This window comes from Typopeltis vanoorti, chromosome 6 (genome assembly GCF_054136105.1).
Source record: "Typopeltis vanoorti isolate ZY-2024b chromosome 6, IOZ_Tvanoo_1.0, whole genome shotgun sequence".
NCBI classification, from domain to species: Eukaryota; Metazoa; Arthropoda; class Arachnida; order Uropygi; family Thelyphonidae; genus Typopeltis; species Typopeltis vanoorti.
In genome coordinates, this window is record NC_143554.1 from 38250365 (window position 1) to 38268834 (window position 18470).

An 18470-nucleotide genomic window follows, 5' to 3' on the forward strand; every position below is an offset into this window, starting at 1 on the left:
CAGAACTGGTGCTACCTAGAATGAACGTGTTTAGAAAGATAAGTTCTCTTAAAGGAGTAAGTATACTAAAGCAAGTGATTAAATACCAGTCAGAAATAAATAACTCTAGAAATATCATAGTTATACAACATAAGAGCAGGAAGAAAAAACAAAACAGAAGACTATAATAGAACATTTCTTCTCAGATAGCATAGAAAAGAATAACAATGTCATATCTGAATGAATCAGTGAAATATTAAGTCAATAAAATTACTTAACATTTGGAACAGAATAGTGATAAACTTACGATTAGTTAAGCAGAGTAATAAACAATGTTATAACGAAATTGCTTTTTTACATAGTTAATAGCAATTACTACATTTTATGTCGGTTGATTTTTTCCATTTGTAAAAGTTCTTTACAGTGCTATTGGATTATTTTATGTTTTGAGAGGGATCGTTTCGTCAGAAATATTTTAAGCTTAAAAAATATCGGTTCCGATCAAGGATGTGTGAATCATTGATAAAGGCTTTTCAACTGGGATCGTATTGGTCTAATCCAATGATGGCAGAATTTTTCGTTTCGGTAATTCACTGACAAAAGTAGCTAGAGAAGAGAACGAAGATGCATGCACAATTAACCACACATACCTCGTGGGCTCAGTTAAATGGATAAGGCTTGCATCACCTTACCACTGAACTCTTCGCTTGGTTTGGAACTATTATAAAAAGAAAAGGACAACCGAACGTAATCATCCTCAGTGATGATTTTAGAGGAATTCATTCAAATTCAGTTAATGGCTAACGTGAGTAACAACTTGGCTGATACCGGAGGCCCCCCCCCTGAAAAAAAGCTATAAAATATACTGTATATATATATATATATTCCGAATAGTTTCCGAAATGCAATTTCATCAGATATATGTTTATATTAATAATTTTTTTCATTTTTCCTGCTGTTTATGAATTTGTTTATTTTCCTGCTTGCAATATTTAGTGAATGTAAGAAAACTGACGAATGAGTCAAACTGTTGTATTCAAATTTGTTTCACCTGGCTTGCCGACTGGCTAACGCACTCATTTTGAAATGAGTTCGAATGCTGCGAGTTCGAATTCCAGCCTGGACATGGTTGTTTGTGATCATTGTTAGATGGGTGATGAATTTCATCGACACGTGTGAGACCGCTGTCTAGCTTATTTGTAGAGACCTGAAATAGTTTGAAAAAGTTTCGTGTTTCGTCTCTAAATGCGAGGTTTCAAGACCATGTAAAAATAAATACAATGTGAAAAAAAAAAAAAATTCCTTAGCCCGACACAATTGCTGATGTGCTAGAGGCTTTACGGACTTTCATGTGGGAGACATAAAATGCATCAAGAGTTTATGTTCGTAAAAGATGATGAAATGTTACTATCCTAATGAGCTTCTTCATATTTTACTACCGGTATTTTCAGGTTTTAGAGATATAATAGCGCCTATAAGGTGCTATTATATCTCTATAATTGCATACATTAATTTTTTTTTGCATTTTCCTAATAGGTGATGAAAGTAGAATATTAAACTTTGGAAAACTACACGTTTTTATATTTTGTAGTTTTTGAATTATTAATTTTAATTTTTAGGCGGCGGGTGAATTTCATCGTCCGGTGTGATTTTTAAGTTCTGAAGTTTTCTTAAAAATGTTCATGTTTATTCGTACGAACTATGGGAAAGCGGCGTTGATGTCGTTATTTCTAATGTTGAACACGAATCTGTTTATCGCTTCTGACGTGAGAAGTTTCGCCCTTCTTCCGTTTGCAAACTTGATGCAGTTCATCTTTTGGAATTTTAAGTGCAACAGCAAAGACTACTTAAAAGGACACGCGCCAGCAAATATTTTACGAATTCACTGAAACATTAATATTAAAAATTTTTTTGGTTAACACTGATTTAATAGATATTTAGGAACCAATCGCAGTATCCCACGAACTGTATCTTGTTTGACCTACCGGCTAGCTTGCCTATATTACCAGTTTACAGTACCGTGGCAATCGGCTGTCAAAGCGAATGTGCGGAAAGCGGGCCTCAACCTGATTGCTCTAAAAGTTCCGTGTAAATGGCGATTTTTTTCATTCCTTTGTGATACTTTGTTCCTTTTAGCAAATCAAAATGAGTTCCATGGACGCAAAATTTTATAATCTGGCTCTTGCAGTTTGATATATGTGGGTCTTTCATTCAAAAGATATTCTTGTTGTGAAGTGCCATTTCTTGTTTATGATTCCTTAATTGCGTTAGAGATTGTTGGTATAGAACAGGTCATGTTAGTGAAGAATAGTAATAACACGTTTCCAGATAAAATTGCTAAAAATAAGAAAAGTATCTATTCTGTAAACAACTTTGAGGTCACTAGGTCAGTGCGGAAATAAGAACACGCTCCACTGGTTCTCCAGCTATTCATAAGGTTATTTGAAGTAGCCGGTTATTTAGCAACGATGATCTATGCAGATAAATTAGTCAATACAAATTGCATTTCTGTAGCTGTAATTATCACCGAAGCTATAATTATCAGACCTTTTCCGACTAGTCAACAATTATTTTTTACGATAATTCAACCCGTGAAAGCTTAGAAACATATAGTACATTTAGAAACTTGGATGAACTAAGAATAGCCCAAGAACCTTATTCTTATTAATCAACTTAGCCATCAAGTCTACAACTCATCTTCTTGCTTATATTTTTGGCAACACATAAATGGGCTTGCTTTTTAATTATTGAAAATTCAAATTATGGCAATTATTAAATCATAAAAAGGTCTTAGAGCTATATGTTTCCAAAGTTTATAATTCTACCTCCAATTGGTAACGAACATATTGGTTATCTTATACTACAAAGGGGTAAAAGGTTTATATCGACTTGTCATTCCTGCCCGATCAGGGTTGAAAAAAGATTCAAAATGTTTTCCCAACAGTAAAACCTTAAAAATTACATTATAACGAAAGACAAAATACAGTTCACAACAAAATCATGGATCTCAAATTATATAGTTCCGAAGTTGGCCAATGTCTTTAGAAAAAAAGAAAAAAAACTTGTATTTTTCAATCTTTCTTTTAATATATTCGGTATCATTTTAAGTATGTTTTATGCTAATTCCAATCACATATAGCGTATTAATACCGTGAGTGGGCTAGAGACTACATCGTATGTATGTTTTAAAGCCGTCTCCAATATGTGAGGTGGTAATGGTCTCACAATGCGCAATGAACATCATCTATCACCTAAACGGATATCATTTACAGCGATTTGGGAAACGCCACAAGTGAATGCATCCGGATGTCAGCGGAAAACTAAAGACTGCAACGCAAAACCGAAAGATGAGACAATATTTAAAGCTGCGGAATACGTGCTCGCCAGAAGAATAATGTAATAACAAGACAAATACGTAGATGTATGATGTAAAATGACTTCCCGCGATCAGTCCTTCGACTTCATGGAAGCATCACTTAATAATTACTGGGAAAATGTCTTTGAATTTCGAAAAGATTGATCAATACTACACTTACTAACCTAGAAATACTAATTGATTTTTACCAACACAACTGATTTCACATTATTCGAGTAATTTAATTGAGGGCAGATGCATTATAGAGGCAAACTACCCTCATACTATTTTCCCCATCTAATTTTGCTGGTTAGCCACATTTATATCTGAATTTTACGTGGGGGGGGGAGGTCGTAATTTTGTAGTGTAGGACGAAGTATATCTGAGAGATACATTCATTACTAGTAGGTGCTAAAATGCAAAAAAAAAGAAAAAAAGAACACACTGCAAATATAATACTTGATGGTACAAATTAAGTGAATATTTGAATCCAACATTATTTCATAACCGAATATAGAAACTACAAGAGTTTCGTGTCGAAAATATAGAAACTAAAAGTTTCGACGGAAACAAGCATAAGTAGTGCAACTTTGGGCAACTCGTTGCAAAGGTGGAACAAGCTACAGATGACTTTCCTTAGTATTTTCTATATAATGTAAAGCACATCTCCTAGAGGATATGTATGATAAAAATAAGCCTTTGGCTCTCTATTTCAGTAATACATGATGGTTTATTTATTTTCAGTTACAATCTAGAAATTATCGAAACAAAGAAATATAAAGAATAAAAATTTTTGTTACAAAATAAGCAAGTATCTGTCAGATCTGCCGCGACTTCCGCAGGTCAAATGTCACAAATCTTTGCACAACATGTGTTAAACCAAACTGACAGCAACAAAAAAGCGAAATAGCACTCATAATATACTCACGCGCAGCTACTCATTACCTTCAACTTATACAATAGATAGGTTAAAGAATATTCATGTTAACAATTAGCATGCATCTGTCAGATCAGATTCGACCTCCCGAGTGTTAATAAAAACTTTAATCAGAACAAATTCCAGAAGCCAACGTTTCGCTAGCTCATGATGGTATTATTTGGACACTTAAGAGTCGCACACTACAATAAAAGGTGTTTGTAAATATTTCCATTTGATAACTGAACTCACGGTGACATTTGTGGTCTCGCGCTTTTTTCAGAGCTCGATGATAACCCATATAAGTAGTGAGCATACGCTATCAAATAGCTTATGCTCACTACTTATCTGGGTTATCATAAAACATCTAATACAGAGCAACTACCTTCTAAATTAGCTTTTTAAAATACTTTTTTCACGAAGCCAGCAGAGCCTTTTATGCTAATGGAACCGAAACAGGAGCCACTCATATAGTGAAGCAATAAAATCACCGGAGATTAATGAAATAAGACAACACATGCTAAAGTTATGCCTTCCCTACTTCACAGACGTAATATACACAACCTTGGGGAATGTAATAGCGAACGGGCTACATTAAAAATGCTAGTAAACACATCCAGATTTCGTGGGTTTACTGCCTGCAACCAGGCAAGTCAGTCAGGAGAACACACGCAATTTACACACAGAAATATATATTTAGACATAAGACCAACTACGAAATCATAAATCATTGTGGTTGCAAAAAGCCAATCTGGGCGTGTCATGCTTCCAAGATCTGTTAGTATTGCGGATTATTATTAGTAGTAATCAGCCAGTCCGCGCGGTTAGCCTAGTGGCTGTGGACTTTGCACCCATATGCCTGGGGAAGGAGTGTCCTAGGTTCGATTCCCGTCGGTGACGTGAGGAGTTCAAGGATCTTCCTCAGCCATAGCCAAGTTAGCTGATCTTGGGCGCGGGCAGTAGGGTTTTCCCCCCCAGTTTAGCTGGGGTTTTTTTCATCCCGCAAGCGGGCCTCGTAAACACACACACACACGGACTATAGTCATGAATACCTCCAATAGGGATGCAACGGAGGAGTAGCGTGCCGGCTGCATTATTTCGCCGTGACTCCTCATTAGGAGGAGACCAAACCCATCTGAAGCAGATGGAAGGGAGAGATAGATAGTAGTAATGAAGCTCAGCTTTTACTCCTTCTAAAGGGATCAGTAAACTAGTCTCTTTTAAGCAAAATTAAGTCGAATTTCGGGGAAAGGGAGGAGGTAAGTCTTCATCTGAACGCTATTCATATCAGAAAGGTGAATGTGTAGTTAACCCTTGCATTGCGTATCTCAAATAACCGTAGTATCCTAATCTTGATTTTCTCTATTTTCGTCTGGCTCGACTATTGTAAGTGTTTAACCTCATTATCATCAGGAATATTCGCATAATGATAAACGTGAAATGCTACTTCCAAATCTGTTAGTTAATTTCCTAGCTGTCTTTGTAATTTCCCGTTTTATTCTGTTTATTATTATTTTGCTGAGATTTTTCGGCTCCTTTAATGGTACAAAATGATAAATATGTTACCATTACGTTGTTAAAAATAGTAATTGTACAGCAATAAGAAAAAAATGAGCGTATGGTATCCAGGCTGATCTTGGTCAAATGCTAATGTCTTTTGTTTCGTAAAAATTGGCCTCACAAATTGTGTAGAAAAAGGAAACCCAAAATAGCTAAATGACCAAGAATTATTACTGGCTCCTTTCCATTAGTTTTATTGACACAAAAGAAAAGTTTTAGAAAGTTCTCTAAGTTCCATAATATAAACTTACGATATGCATAATGACAGCGTAGCAGGAAAAAATTGCTGCCGAACACTGGGTAACAAACACCTAAAGGTACCAAAAATAAAAGTCAGGTCAGTACATCGCGCGAATGTTTGTGCGGCCCATAGTAGCACATGAGAGGGGGTCGTCCATAACTTAGTGGTAAGTCACCTGTCCCAGTTTCAAATGTCCTGGATTCGAGGCTGTCTAACTATACAAAACACGAAGTCCGCCCTTTCAGCCTTTATAAGAACGACCTGCTAATATAAATCTGAAAGAGAAATTTTACTTGCAGTTTTTCTTTAGAAAAAGAAAAAATATATAAGGGTAGTTTTGCGTATGTGTTTGCTCGTTATGTTTCGAACAAATCCTTTAGAAAGTCTTTTTTGCTTTTCACCATTTGATGCGAGGTTTTCCTTTAAAAAATCCTCCAGAAACACCGTAGAATACACAATAGTATGTTGAAAATTCAGCATTCCACTTTTTTCTGGATTTTCAAGGAATTCTTATGCTGAGTGTTCCACATTCACTCATTCGTCTACTAATTAGCCCTATTTTTTCACTTTCATGTCAGTGTCTTTCTTTGTTTGTAGGGATCTGTTATTAAAGCTTTGGCACAATGTTATGCATAACCTTTTTGAATTATTACTTGTTTTGAAGGATTGCGTGGCCAACCCTTCTTCCCTGATGCGAGTTATCGAAGCGATAAATAACTTCCCACATCTCCAATTTCAAATGAAATTTGAAAATTTTTTTGTATGGTTGGCACAAATTGTATTAATTACAAATATGGCAATGTGCATAAATAATGATGCACGATAAACTTTGGTATAGATCACATATGCTAAGCAACTATTATAGAAAAATAAATTCTTTCCTAAAGCATAATGCACAAAAAGTTATATATAATCAAGAAACATATTTCGTGCATTTCCTCATTTCATGAAAACTTAGTAAAAAAAAAAAAAAATGAGCCGAGTACAGAAGAGCAGAAGGCTGGCTGCGATTTATTAGCGTCTAATTTAAAACTGACTAGTTTATTGGTATGGTTCAAATTTCCAAGGTGAATAGATTATTATCCACAGTTAAAACAATAATGGTAGCCATAGTCATTGTAAATTGCAGTAATTTCATGACTTCTTTTTTAGATGATGATGTCTTGTATGCGATCACTGATTTTTAGATGAAATAATAATAAAAAAAAAAAAAACCGGTAAACAAATAGATAGTCGAAATCGGGTAAATGATGACACTGTAACGGTAGCTGCGCATTATTACTGTATCCTCTTTGCTTTATAACCTCACCCTCTATTTGGGTGAAGGGTATGAAGCAGAGAGAATACAGTAAAATGTCGTAACCTAACATCGAAACCGACAAGGAGTTTTAAGAATAGTAAGAAACAACTTTATTCCATCAGTCAAAATTAATGGAATGATGATGATGCTGTAGAGGTCTGCAAAGAAAGTACTGCCCTCCTTTCTTTATAAGCCTCCACTTCATTTCAGTCCAACTGCTAAAATTCTCACCCGGAGTAACGCAAAAACAATTCTAATGTAAATGTGATTAAATCAGTAGAATGATGCGATTCATAGAGGTGTTTGGGAAGGAAGCCAATCCCCACTTCATTTTAGTTGGACTGTGTTTAATTTATCGGGCGATCATAAGCAAACGTGATTTAAAAATTGACGAGGCAGTCTGCAGAAGTACCCAGAGGAAGGAACACGCACATCTTCATTTTAGTCGGTTTCGGCTAAAAATGAAGAGATGGCATGGAAATCATTTGAGAAATGCTAAGTATAGTGTGTGTGTGGGGGGGGGGGGGGGGACAGACGGTAAAAATGATTTAGGGACGTTTTTTTCGCCATTTTCAAAGTTTTCTAGTTTATTCATTAATTAGATTCAGTGCTTCATATTAAAAGCATTACATCCAGTTAATTCAGGCTAGGTGCTATTAATCACATCTGTCGAGAAAATCGAGTGTATCCGATAAAATTCAACGTAGAACCGGAGTTACGACGATTCCAAATTTTGACCCAATACAAGTGGAATTACATTTGAATTTTTATTCATGCAACAACAAGGGTAATCACATAAATGCGACCTCGAATAATTGGCATGACTCTTGATAATATGTACTATATGGAAATTATTTAATTTTAGATTACTTCCACGGGTTTTTTAGGTTCTTCAAATCGCGAAATTAATTCGTCCACAGGGCGTTTATTCTATCCAAGCGATTTTATGTTAGTGACACTACTTCTAGACAGAATCTATTTCATCGACAGAATGCAGCAACTAAACAACAAAGATTCCATATGTGATACCTCCGTTCTAGACACGAAACACAGCACTTTTTCAACCAGCTTCAGGCCGCCAATAAGCAATATAGGAATTTTACCAGCTAATGAAAATCACTTACTACCTAACATGGGTGCTTCAATAACGAAAATCTACGCTCCATAGGATTTAGCATAAGTACTATAAATTTGAGCAATTTTAAATTAGGTATTGCTATTTTAAATGAGGTATTGCTATTTTAAATTGTTCATATTTCCCATTTATCGGTAATTTTAATTTAGATAATTTACAGATTAAAATTCGGATGAAAATATAATTTTGTATTGTTAAATATGAATACCATTTTCACTACGGTCTGTGTACTGAAATTATACACTGAAAATGCTTTCTTTATTCTTTTGAAGTATACCGCACTTTTGAGGCTTCCCGACACGATGCCATACGCAGAAAAACTGGAGCACGTCGAGCATATAATTGATGTCCTGGATCTCAGAAGATGTCAAGACACGAGTAAGTTTTTGTTACGTGATATTCAAAATTAGTGCTCGACAGTACTGTTGAGTGCATGCATAAATATAGCATAAGTCAGGTCTAGCAGAAGTACTCACGCGTCTCCAACATGCGATTTTGCGGTTATTAAGCATGTTGCTCAGAAATCACAGTAAAGCAGAGATTAGAATGAATTGTTTCCCAGTCGTTAAGTACGGTTTTATACTTTAACGTTACGGTGAGCATACTACATATAGTAATTGACCCGTTTCAAACGTATTGGTTCATTCATTCAGATGTATGCAAACTTGAAAGAAATTAATCCTGTCTGTCGGTATTATAAATATAGCACAATAATAATAATAAAAAAATTCTATTCCCAACATTTCCCACTCTTTAAATAAAGAAAACTCTGAAAGAAACCAGTCTGACTATTTTGGCGGAATTTGAGCAGGTAATGCTACCTGAAAGTGCCATCCAAAGTTAGCTCTTGAGAGTATTGCATAATATTACGTTTTTGCCTTCGTTTTTAAGGAATTTGTAGGAATTAGCAAACACGTCATCGCGGCATAGGTGCTACGCTAGTTTGTTAAATAGGCGCTATTTTGTTACACAAAATAGTAAGTAGAAACCTTTTCAAATTATAGAAACAGTACTGAAAACATATTGTTAACCTTCACATCTGTTTTTGCAAATATAAGCAAATTGTATCTTAGTTCAAGACACATTAAAATTTTATATGTTTCTTTGTTTATTTATTTATTGGAATAGTAACAGTGGTGGGCAGCGCTTTAAGTAAAGTGAGATACCACTTTACTTTTTTTTATAACGAGAGGAACGTCTTGTTCCCCCGGTCCCTTGGGGACGTGCTTAAAGACTAGATAAACCATATAATTTTAAGTACTTGTGTAAATACATGTTACAAAATCCATAAAGTGGTCAATCAGAGAGCTAAGCTTGCAAGGGGGGGGGGGGTGCAAATAAAAAAGCTAAATGTTTCCATTATTGGATGCAATTTAGTATTTTCACTGTACTGGGAACACTCGAACTTTGTTGGTGGGCTTGGCAAAAATTATAGTTATCACTCGTTTGTAATTGGATATATTTGCTTATGGCCACTCAGTAGAAAAAAAAAAAAAAGACATTCTTGAGCTGTTTTCATTTAAAGGCACGCAACACATTTTTACCTAACTCAACATATTACAAATGTGTACCAAGTGCCCTAGAACCAGTATTTACTTAGTGCCTACGTGACGATGGTCTGCCATTAATATTTCAGTACAGTACTGATTCGGGGTTAACTTGCGAAATGCAAAACTTCGCATTTCGAAGTTTTGCATTTCGATAACTAGAAATGTTATCATTGGAAAATATATCATTCAGTTTTCACTTATGAAATATAAGTATTCATTCATATCATTATGAATACAAAAGTGCAAAAACATTAAAAATTTGATTGCCTGAATATCGATGTTTTCTCAAAAAGGAAACGTTTCCTTTGCTGAACTAGATATAATTCTTCGATAAAGATGCTTTTAATTTTCGCAACAGTCACAATTGTAAGAATGAGAAACTGGAAATGTAATTGGGAGTATTAATGTCTGCTGCGTTAGCTATAATCATCAATGAGAAAATAAATTCCTTAAAAATCCTTCGGGTGGTTAACTCTTTGCATGACCCTGCACATATACAGAAGTGGACCTGAATAAAATAGGACCGGTCGACTCATCAAACCACTTGAACTGTAGAACTCTTATTCGTCCAAGAACCTGTTCTTTTTTAAATTCACGATATGCCATGCTACGAGGATAGGTAGCATGAAACTATATGTATTCATAGTATCCATAGTTGTAAAGTTCCAACACGCCAGTTTTCTTTTCCTTATAGTCAGCTTAATTGATACTTTACAAACACCATATGATGCTCAAAAGAAGCGGCACTCCATTGTGTATAACATTAACGCTTAGTCTCTGTACGCAGCAGATACCGTCATCATTGTAAGTCGTTTTCTGTCCACTGCTGCCCCCCCCCCCCAACTCACAATATCGTTAATATATGTGATGGTTACTTTCATATTCGCTGTGGGTGCAAATGTATGGTAAGCACCAGTGACGCACTCAGGATTTAATCTTGGAGGGGGACCGAGTTCTCAAGATTTAATCTTGAGGGGGATGAGCACTCATGATTTAATCTTGGGGGGGGGGGAGAGTTGAGTAGACGATTTGAGAATACACACTATGCATTGCATACGACCTATGACTGAGCATCTGCAGTGATCGTCAATACATGATACCCGTGATCTCTGGCCCGGCTCGGGCAAACGAAGTATCGCCAGAGCACTACTTCGTCTTGCGTTCACAACGCCGTGATTCCCGAGAGGGTATTCCCGCATTATGTGACCGCTAATTCATAAGTAGTATAGAAATGGAAGACACGACACAACTTAATTTAAAAAAAAAAAGAATTTTAATTACGAAAAGATTTTTGGTAATTTTTCTAGTCTTTTTTCCTTTTTCTTTTTTTTTTGGGGGGGGGGGGCAGGTTCCCCTTGGTCTCCTCCCTGGGTGCGCCAATGGTAAGCACATTTCAATAAGTCCCTTAGAGCCTTTGACGAAGGTCTCAAAAATCTAGTGGTCACAGAGTAAGAAAGGAAAAGGGTGATTGACCATCCTATCATTAATAAAAATGTATTTTTATCAGTGATAGAATTTATTTTCGACACGATATATTGTGTAAATTCCTGCGAAGTAGATTTACATGATGTATTAAGAAACTAATGAGAAGTTAAATAAAATAAGAAAAAAATAAGCAGCAGATTTTGAATATTATTGTAAGTGTACATGCTGTCTGGTAATTTTACTGTTTCATAGTGACAAATCTCGTTGCCTTGATTTTGATAATAACTACAGTATGGATACTTTATCCTTCTTGACTAGTATTTCCCCTTCGTATATATTTAGTTACGAATTCCCCCCCCCCCTCCCGCACGCATGCTTTCATAGAGCAGTCGCAAGGACTAAAAGATATTTGCCCAGTGGTTAGAAACAAGTGAGTTGGGATTCAAATCCCTTATAAAAGTGAAGACCTTTTAGGGCTTTTTCAGCTGAAGACTTTCGTTTTAAATGGGGAGGGGAACTCTTTCTGAAATATTTCAGCAAGATCAGGAATGATATTTTACTCTGTTTAAGCAGATTCATTACACAATATCACTGGCAAAGAATGAAACTGATCTGGCTGTAAAGAGCAACTGCTGTTATTTCCTAAAAAATATCATTTAGTCGTTAGTGGGCTACTTATTTTGCCTGCCTACTCTCGAATTTTTTATATCATGGCTGACATTCTTGAGAATTTCTATTTTTGCCTATTCCTTTCTCGTGCATACGGTTCAAAAGCCATGAAAGAAAGATTTAGAACATTTTTCTATTGTTGGATGACTTCTGCATTTGCAAAATGTTTGTGATGCATCCTAATGATTGTTTCATGCTTTCTCGGTGTTCACTAAGAGTTATTTACATTTTCAGATGACCTTCTTTTGAAATTCTTGCTTGTACTTTATAGGTATGTCCATAGCTTGGGAACAATATCTGCCAGTAGTTCTCTTGCATCTGTTCGTTCTAAAATTGTCAATCTTACTTAAATCTTTGAGTTTTATAACTTGGTATTACATTATCAGCAAACTGCAGAACTCAACGGTGAAAGAAAGTTCTTCTGGCTCAAAATGTATATTCTTTCTAATTGATTCAAGAGACGCCAGATGTACATTACAATATTTGCAAAAAAATATTATTTATGAAATTATTAGATAAGTTATTATGCTAAATTCTGTCAACTGTTCTCTTTTTCTTTCACGAAGTTATTGGTGATATACTGAAACGGGGCCTTTCTGGAGGTGAAAAGAAAAGGGCTAATATCGCCTGTGAACTGCTTCAGAATCCTACGCTTATGTTGTTGGATGTAAGTACCATCTAGAAATTTTATTAAGATTTCAATAGTAATTTAAACGTCGAAAATTGCATTTCCAATAAAAACTGAATGTTGTATTTTAAATTTCGTCATTTTGAAGGATGTTAATTTTCCAGCGCAAAAATTGGCAGTGCCCCTATGACTGCAAAGATGTTTGCGAAGTCACTTTAATATAGATGCTTCCTTTTTTTGTGATTAATATACTCATTCAGCATTAGTGTTCAGTTCTGCAATCACAATTGTTCTTATTTCTACAATAGCATGCAAATATATATTTTTACCTTATATTTTTAGTCTATTTTGTAACAATACTTAATGTCTGTAAATGTTGTACATTGATTGATTAAAGAAACTCTGGTTAAACGTTTTGTTGACTTCTCGTATAGATACTGTTTTATATTTCGAGCTGGATATATCCACATTCTTATGTGGATATCACCCACGAAAGATTGGAAACCCATAGCATCCTTAATCCGCTCACGATCAGAGGATATAACCAGGAAATCCTTTCACAAACATGAAACTTTTCTTCTTCACGTTTCTAATAAACGGAGTGGTGGTGATCTCACACTAGGCAATGAGAGGCACCTGCTACTTAAGACTTTTACAATCATCCATGCAGTAGTGGGATTCCAGCGAAACCCAAAGAGTTGGAAAGCGAAGTTATGCAATCATGAGATCATATGAAGTTTATATCCGATAAATATAAGCCTCCGTTTCACTAAATTTGATGTTATGCTTAGGAAATATTCCATTCATTACAATAAAAATATTGCCAGCCTGGCTGGCTCAGTTCATAGCCTTTTGGTTTTCCAAAGTTCTAATTTCACTGTTCGTGAAATTCTTTAGATGATGGACGATTTTCGTTGCCTGCCGTGAGATCCCACCCACCCGGAGTTCTGCACTGGGTTGAAAAATTTAGTTTCTAGAGCACAAGTCCACTTACATAATATTTCTTGCACGGATGTCACATTAAATACTTAAAGAGATACAGTTAAAATACTTAAACGCACTTGTCGCAATTCATATTCCCTGGTTAATGATCGCGAATTCCCAAATCATAGATCTGTCTCTCTCTCTCTCGCGCGCGCACACAATAAAGCTTCAGAAACGCATATCAGTGTTGTTCTTTCTCTCTCTCTTTTTTTTTCCCGAAACAAATAGCCCATTTAAAGCTTGAAGTTCCATTTTATTAAATGAATTACGAAAACCAAATTAAATTAAATTGAAATGTATCGTATTAATAATCTCATTTCTTTCTGGCACAGGATCAGTTAGGAAGTTCATAATCCAGGGCATTTAAGGACATGACATGGCATGTACTACCATCCCCCATTAAATGCTCAAGTTTTGTGAATAAAAACAGGATACTGTTTTAGTATTACATAATCAATTTTAATTTCTTACTGTCTTACTGGCTTGCTATCAATAATTTTCTTTATAAAAATGAAATATATTTAACAAGAAATTATAATTTTGTTTTAGCCTATACACAAGCGTGAGTAAAGAAAACTTTGGTCGCCCTTATGTAACAGATAAAAACAAGACTATAATTTATATTCCCTCCAAGTGAAAATGCTTTCTACATTTTTTTTCCAAATGAATCTGTTATTTGCCGAGTCTCTTTCATTGTCAGATATTATATTTCTCTCTTCTAAAGAGTAATAATGACTAGATCATTAAACCTAGATCTTAGTGTTCCTGTGGACATATTTATTGCCATTCTGGTATTAAACGCATGTATTAACAACCTTCCCACACCACTTTAGTTCACTTCTACTTACACACATTCTTGAATGCTAATACTGACATATTGCTTTCCAAGATCTCCATTTTTAACATGATTTTGTCATTCATGGCATTTGCTACACTCCATCTCTTTTCAAAATTCGTATTCGTAATTTCTGGCCTTTGATACGTTTTAGTTCTAACCAAACTCTCACATTCGCAGTTTACTGAATAGTTTGGCCTAATTATACTGGGGAACTTTTCTTATGCCATTTGAATGCTATTATCTTATTATATAATTATTTTGTATATTTTGAATAACGGATTCTCACATTTAAGAGAAAACTAAATATAATTTATTACTCCTATGTATTTCGCTCAATATATCATGAACTTCTTTCAGGAAGAAGACAGAAAAACTGATAACAACATTTAAATTCAGAATACAAGTAAAATTAATATTATACGCATGCTTTATTATTCGTTCTTGTATTCAGAATTTAAATGTTACCAGTTTTTCTGTCTTCTTCATGAAAGAAGTTCATGATATTTTGAGCGAAATACATAGGAGTAATAAATTATATTTAGTTTTCTCTTAAATGTGAGAATCCGTTATCCAATATATATATATATATATATATATATATATAGTATGTTTAACTTGCATGTCTCGAAATAAACAAGTAGCAACTTATAATTATTTATTACATTTTACCATATTTAATTTGCTATTTTTGCTAAAAGATTGCGCTTAAGAACAATTTCTAGCAAAGTTCTTGTTGTGTGTAGGTTTGCTATTGAGAATGCATTTAATGTTTTCCATGCAAAATATAAATTATTCAGGAATATTTAATTACAGAGATCCTGGAAATTTTAGTGGATTTATTAAGAAGTGTAATATCATTATCATCTGTAGAGTGAAGTAAACATCTGCGCTTAATATTTTCTATTCTGCTATCAGTTGTAGAGCCACTTTCTTCCGTTATCTGATTCATACTGATTATGAATACCAGTGGAAATTGCGTGCACCATTTTTTGTATCAAATCATCTTCCTGTATCTGCTTCGGTTCTATCGATTTCATCTTGTTTATAGGATATTATATAAATACGTTGATTGAAGGTGAATTTACCATTCTCATAGATTCAGGTTGACATGGGTTTTCACCCACTAAAAGGGAAAATTTGCTAGTAAATATATGCGGTTTATTGTCAATTATACTGGGTCTGGTGTCGTAACTTCAGATGTTTCATCTGTAATTCTAAACACTTCAACTCATTCATGAACCTTAATTGAATCCCGTAGAGCACTTTTGGAAAGAGGGCGGATTCTACGAAGAAGCGTGCTCGTAATTTCGACCACGTTATTTTTTTCGTCAACACTTTTCCATTGGAATTCAGTATTAGCAAAATTAATTCTGAAATTACACTTTTTTTTAAGGATGCCACTGAGAATATTTTAAAATGATTTTTATTCAACATATTCTAAACCAAAAAAAAAAAAAAAAACACCACGTATAGCTGTTTATATAAGTGATTTTATGTTTTAGGAACCCACGTCAGGTTTGGACTCAAGTACTGCCCATTCTCTGATGGATACTTTAAAGAAATACGCTGCAAAAGAGAACAAAACTTTAGTCGTCACCGTCCATCAACCATCTAGCCAAATATTTTACATGTTTGATAGGGTTTTACTGCTATGTAACGGACAGGTAAGATTTATAATTCATTTACTCAGAAACGACTCAATTCTATTTATTTGTTTACAGTTGGATCATTCGCATTAAACTGTTAAAAAAATATAACTTCTGATAGCAAGTAAGACTGCTTTAACAAATGAAATGTTGAGGTGAAATGCAGTTTATAACTTCGATGTCAAATAAACTAAGGAATTAAAGTATATTAAGTGACAATATCCGGAGCAGAGGGGGGAAAAATCTTCATAGCAGTTTTATCCTGAACATGGAAATTAGTCCTGTGAATTCTATTTAAAATTTTGATTTTAAAAATTCTTGCAAATAATTAGTGCAGTCATTCTGATTTAAAGAATAATGACTGCTGAAACATTTCAAATTTCTTGAAAGCCTCCTTTTAGGAATAATCGAAAACTACTTCAGCCCAATTTATTACTTCCTGAGCTGACATAAAAACGGAGAGGTGTATATAAAAAAATCCGCCCTCGTAGGAAGGTGTTGAAATTAGTTCCACATTTATTTTCACTGGCCATCTGGAGCGTATTCGCCAGCTTTCAAGAAATCCTGACTTTTAAGCTTCACTGCAAGAGACAGCACTCGCACGATAAAGCGAGGTTATACGCAAAGGTCATAAGAAACATGTCTGCTTTATTGGTAGAATTTTCATAGTTGTAGCGTTAGAGTACCATAGCACTAGAAGAGGTTGAGTTTATAATATCAGCACTACTATATGGAAATGAAATTTGGAGAGAGTTCAACAAAAAGAGGAGTTCAAACAGCAGCCGAAATGAAATTGGGTCATAAAAGAAATGGGGAAAAATTAGCCATTTAATTAAATAAAGGACCAGTAATGTACAATATAAAAATGTTAGTACAAAAAACAAACAAAAAAAAAAAACAGAATGAAAATAGAATGATTGCCCAGATCGCATCGTCCTTTGAAGAGATTTGACCTCGGAAGATGGTTCCCGAGACCAAAACAGGTCATAATACGCATAAATCTTTGAAAAACACGTTAATAATGACGTGGCATATAATTTTCATATCGTGTTATAAAACTGCCCTCGAATAGGATTAATTTTTCTTTGTATAATTAAGTATTACCTTGAAAAGTTTTCGCATTAAATTATTTACAAAGGAACGCATTGTACAGTTTCTCGAACCAAAATTAAATTAAACTTGAATCATTGCCTGTATTAAGGCTAGGCAAGCATAACAATGTGTAGGACAAACGCAAACCTTTGAGCTTATAAAACATCTCATTATTTATTTATATTTATACATTTAACTTTTTATTTATTCACAGTATTCTTTTTTATTTTATTTATTTATATTTTATAGTTTTATGAATATTTTTGCCATTTTATCAATACATGACGTAAACATAAATTAAAAATATTAACGTCAAATTTTGACAAAATGCTTACATTTAGTCAAAATGTGTGAGTCACAGATAAGCCCTGATATGAATCATGTACCTTTAAATATTGTTGATTCGCTCATTTACCAATATTTTAATGACTACGTGTTTAGTTTCTTTTAACCAGACTTTGTATCTGCATGGTCGCTTAACCACATTCTTTTTCTGTAGCAAGTAGATCCCAATCATTTCAGTTATGTTACTATGCACTACAGTGGCATATGGATTTTCAGTCAATTCTCTTGGGCACCGAAAAAGTGAGGGAAGAGAAGAATTCTATAATTCAAAACTGTTGATTTGATTTATAATACGTCTGCTATACAGAATATTTTTCTTATATTAAAATACGAGTTCCAGCGTCATATGGTGATAATCAACTACGAAGCATGCATGGGATATCCTTTAAAAAACCAGATAACTTTGAACGGATTAGACTTCAGATTCAGACAAAAACAAGTTCTAAAACTAATCAATGCAATCGCCGTTTCGTCATATCTATCCTCAGGGAGTATATAGAATAATATGATAGTCCAACACAGAGAAGTTTTATTTGTCAGGGCTCTCCTAATGCACTATTTGCCCACCTTGGAGTTTATCTGGGTAATTTTGTAGCCCTTTTTTTTTTCTCCCATTTTGTTAAGGAGATTTCCTTAGCGGAATGTCCCTTGGTTGGAAATACCTGTACTCGAATCCTGTTTAGGACACGAAGAACCTTCAAAGGAATCAAAAACCTAGCCTCGCCTGTATGAGTCGATCTCATACAAGCGAGGCCAAGTTTTTGATCCTGCAAAGCAGGAAAACTGCCTAGAAGAGCACGCCCAATT

General features: G+C 34.6%; 1 protein-coding gene across 1 annotated transcript in view; it reads left to right on the forward strand.

The window, feature by feature from the left end:
* The window catches only part of LOC150105389 (uncharacterized), a 243796-nt gene that overhangs the window by 92070 nt on the left and 133256 nt on the right, over window positions 1–18470 (forward strand). The window contains exons 6-8 of the mRNA XM_090393946.1: window positions 8759–8864; window positions 12697–12797; window positions 16083–16244. Coding sequence (XP_090250072.1) covers window positions 8759–8864; window positions 12697–12797; window positions 16083–16244 — 369 coding nt within the window. The remainder of the gene's footprint in view (window positions 1–8758; window positions 8865–12696; window positions 12798–16082; window positions 16245–18470) is intronic.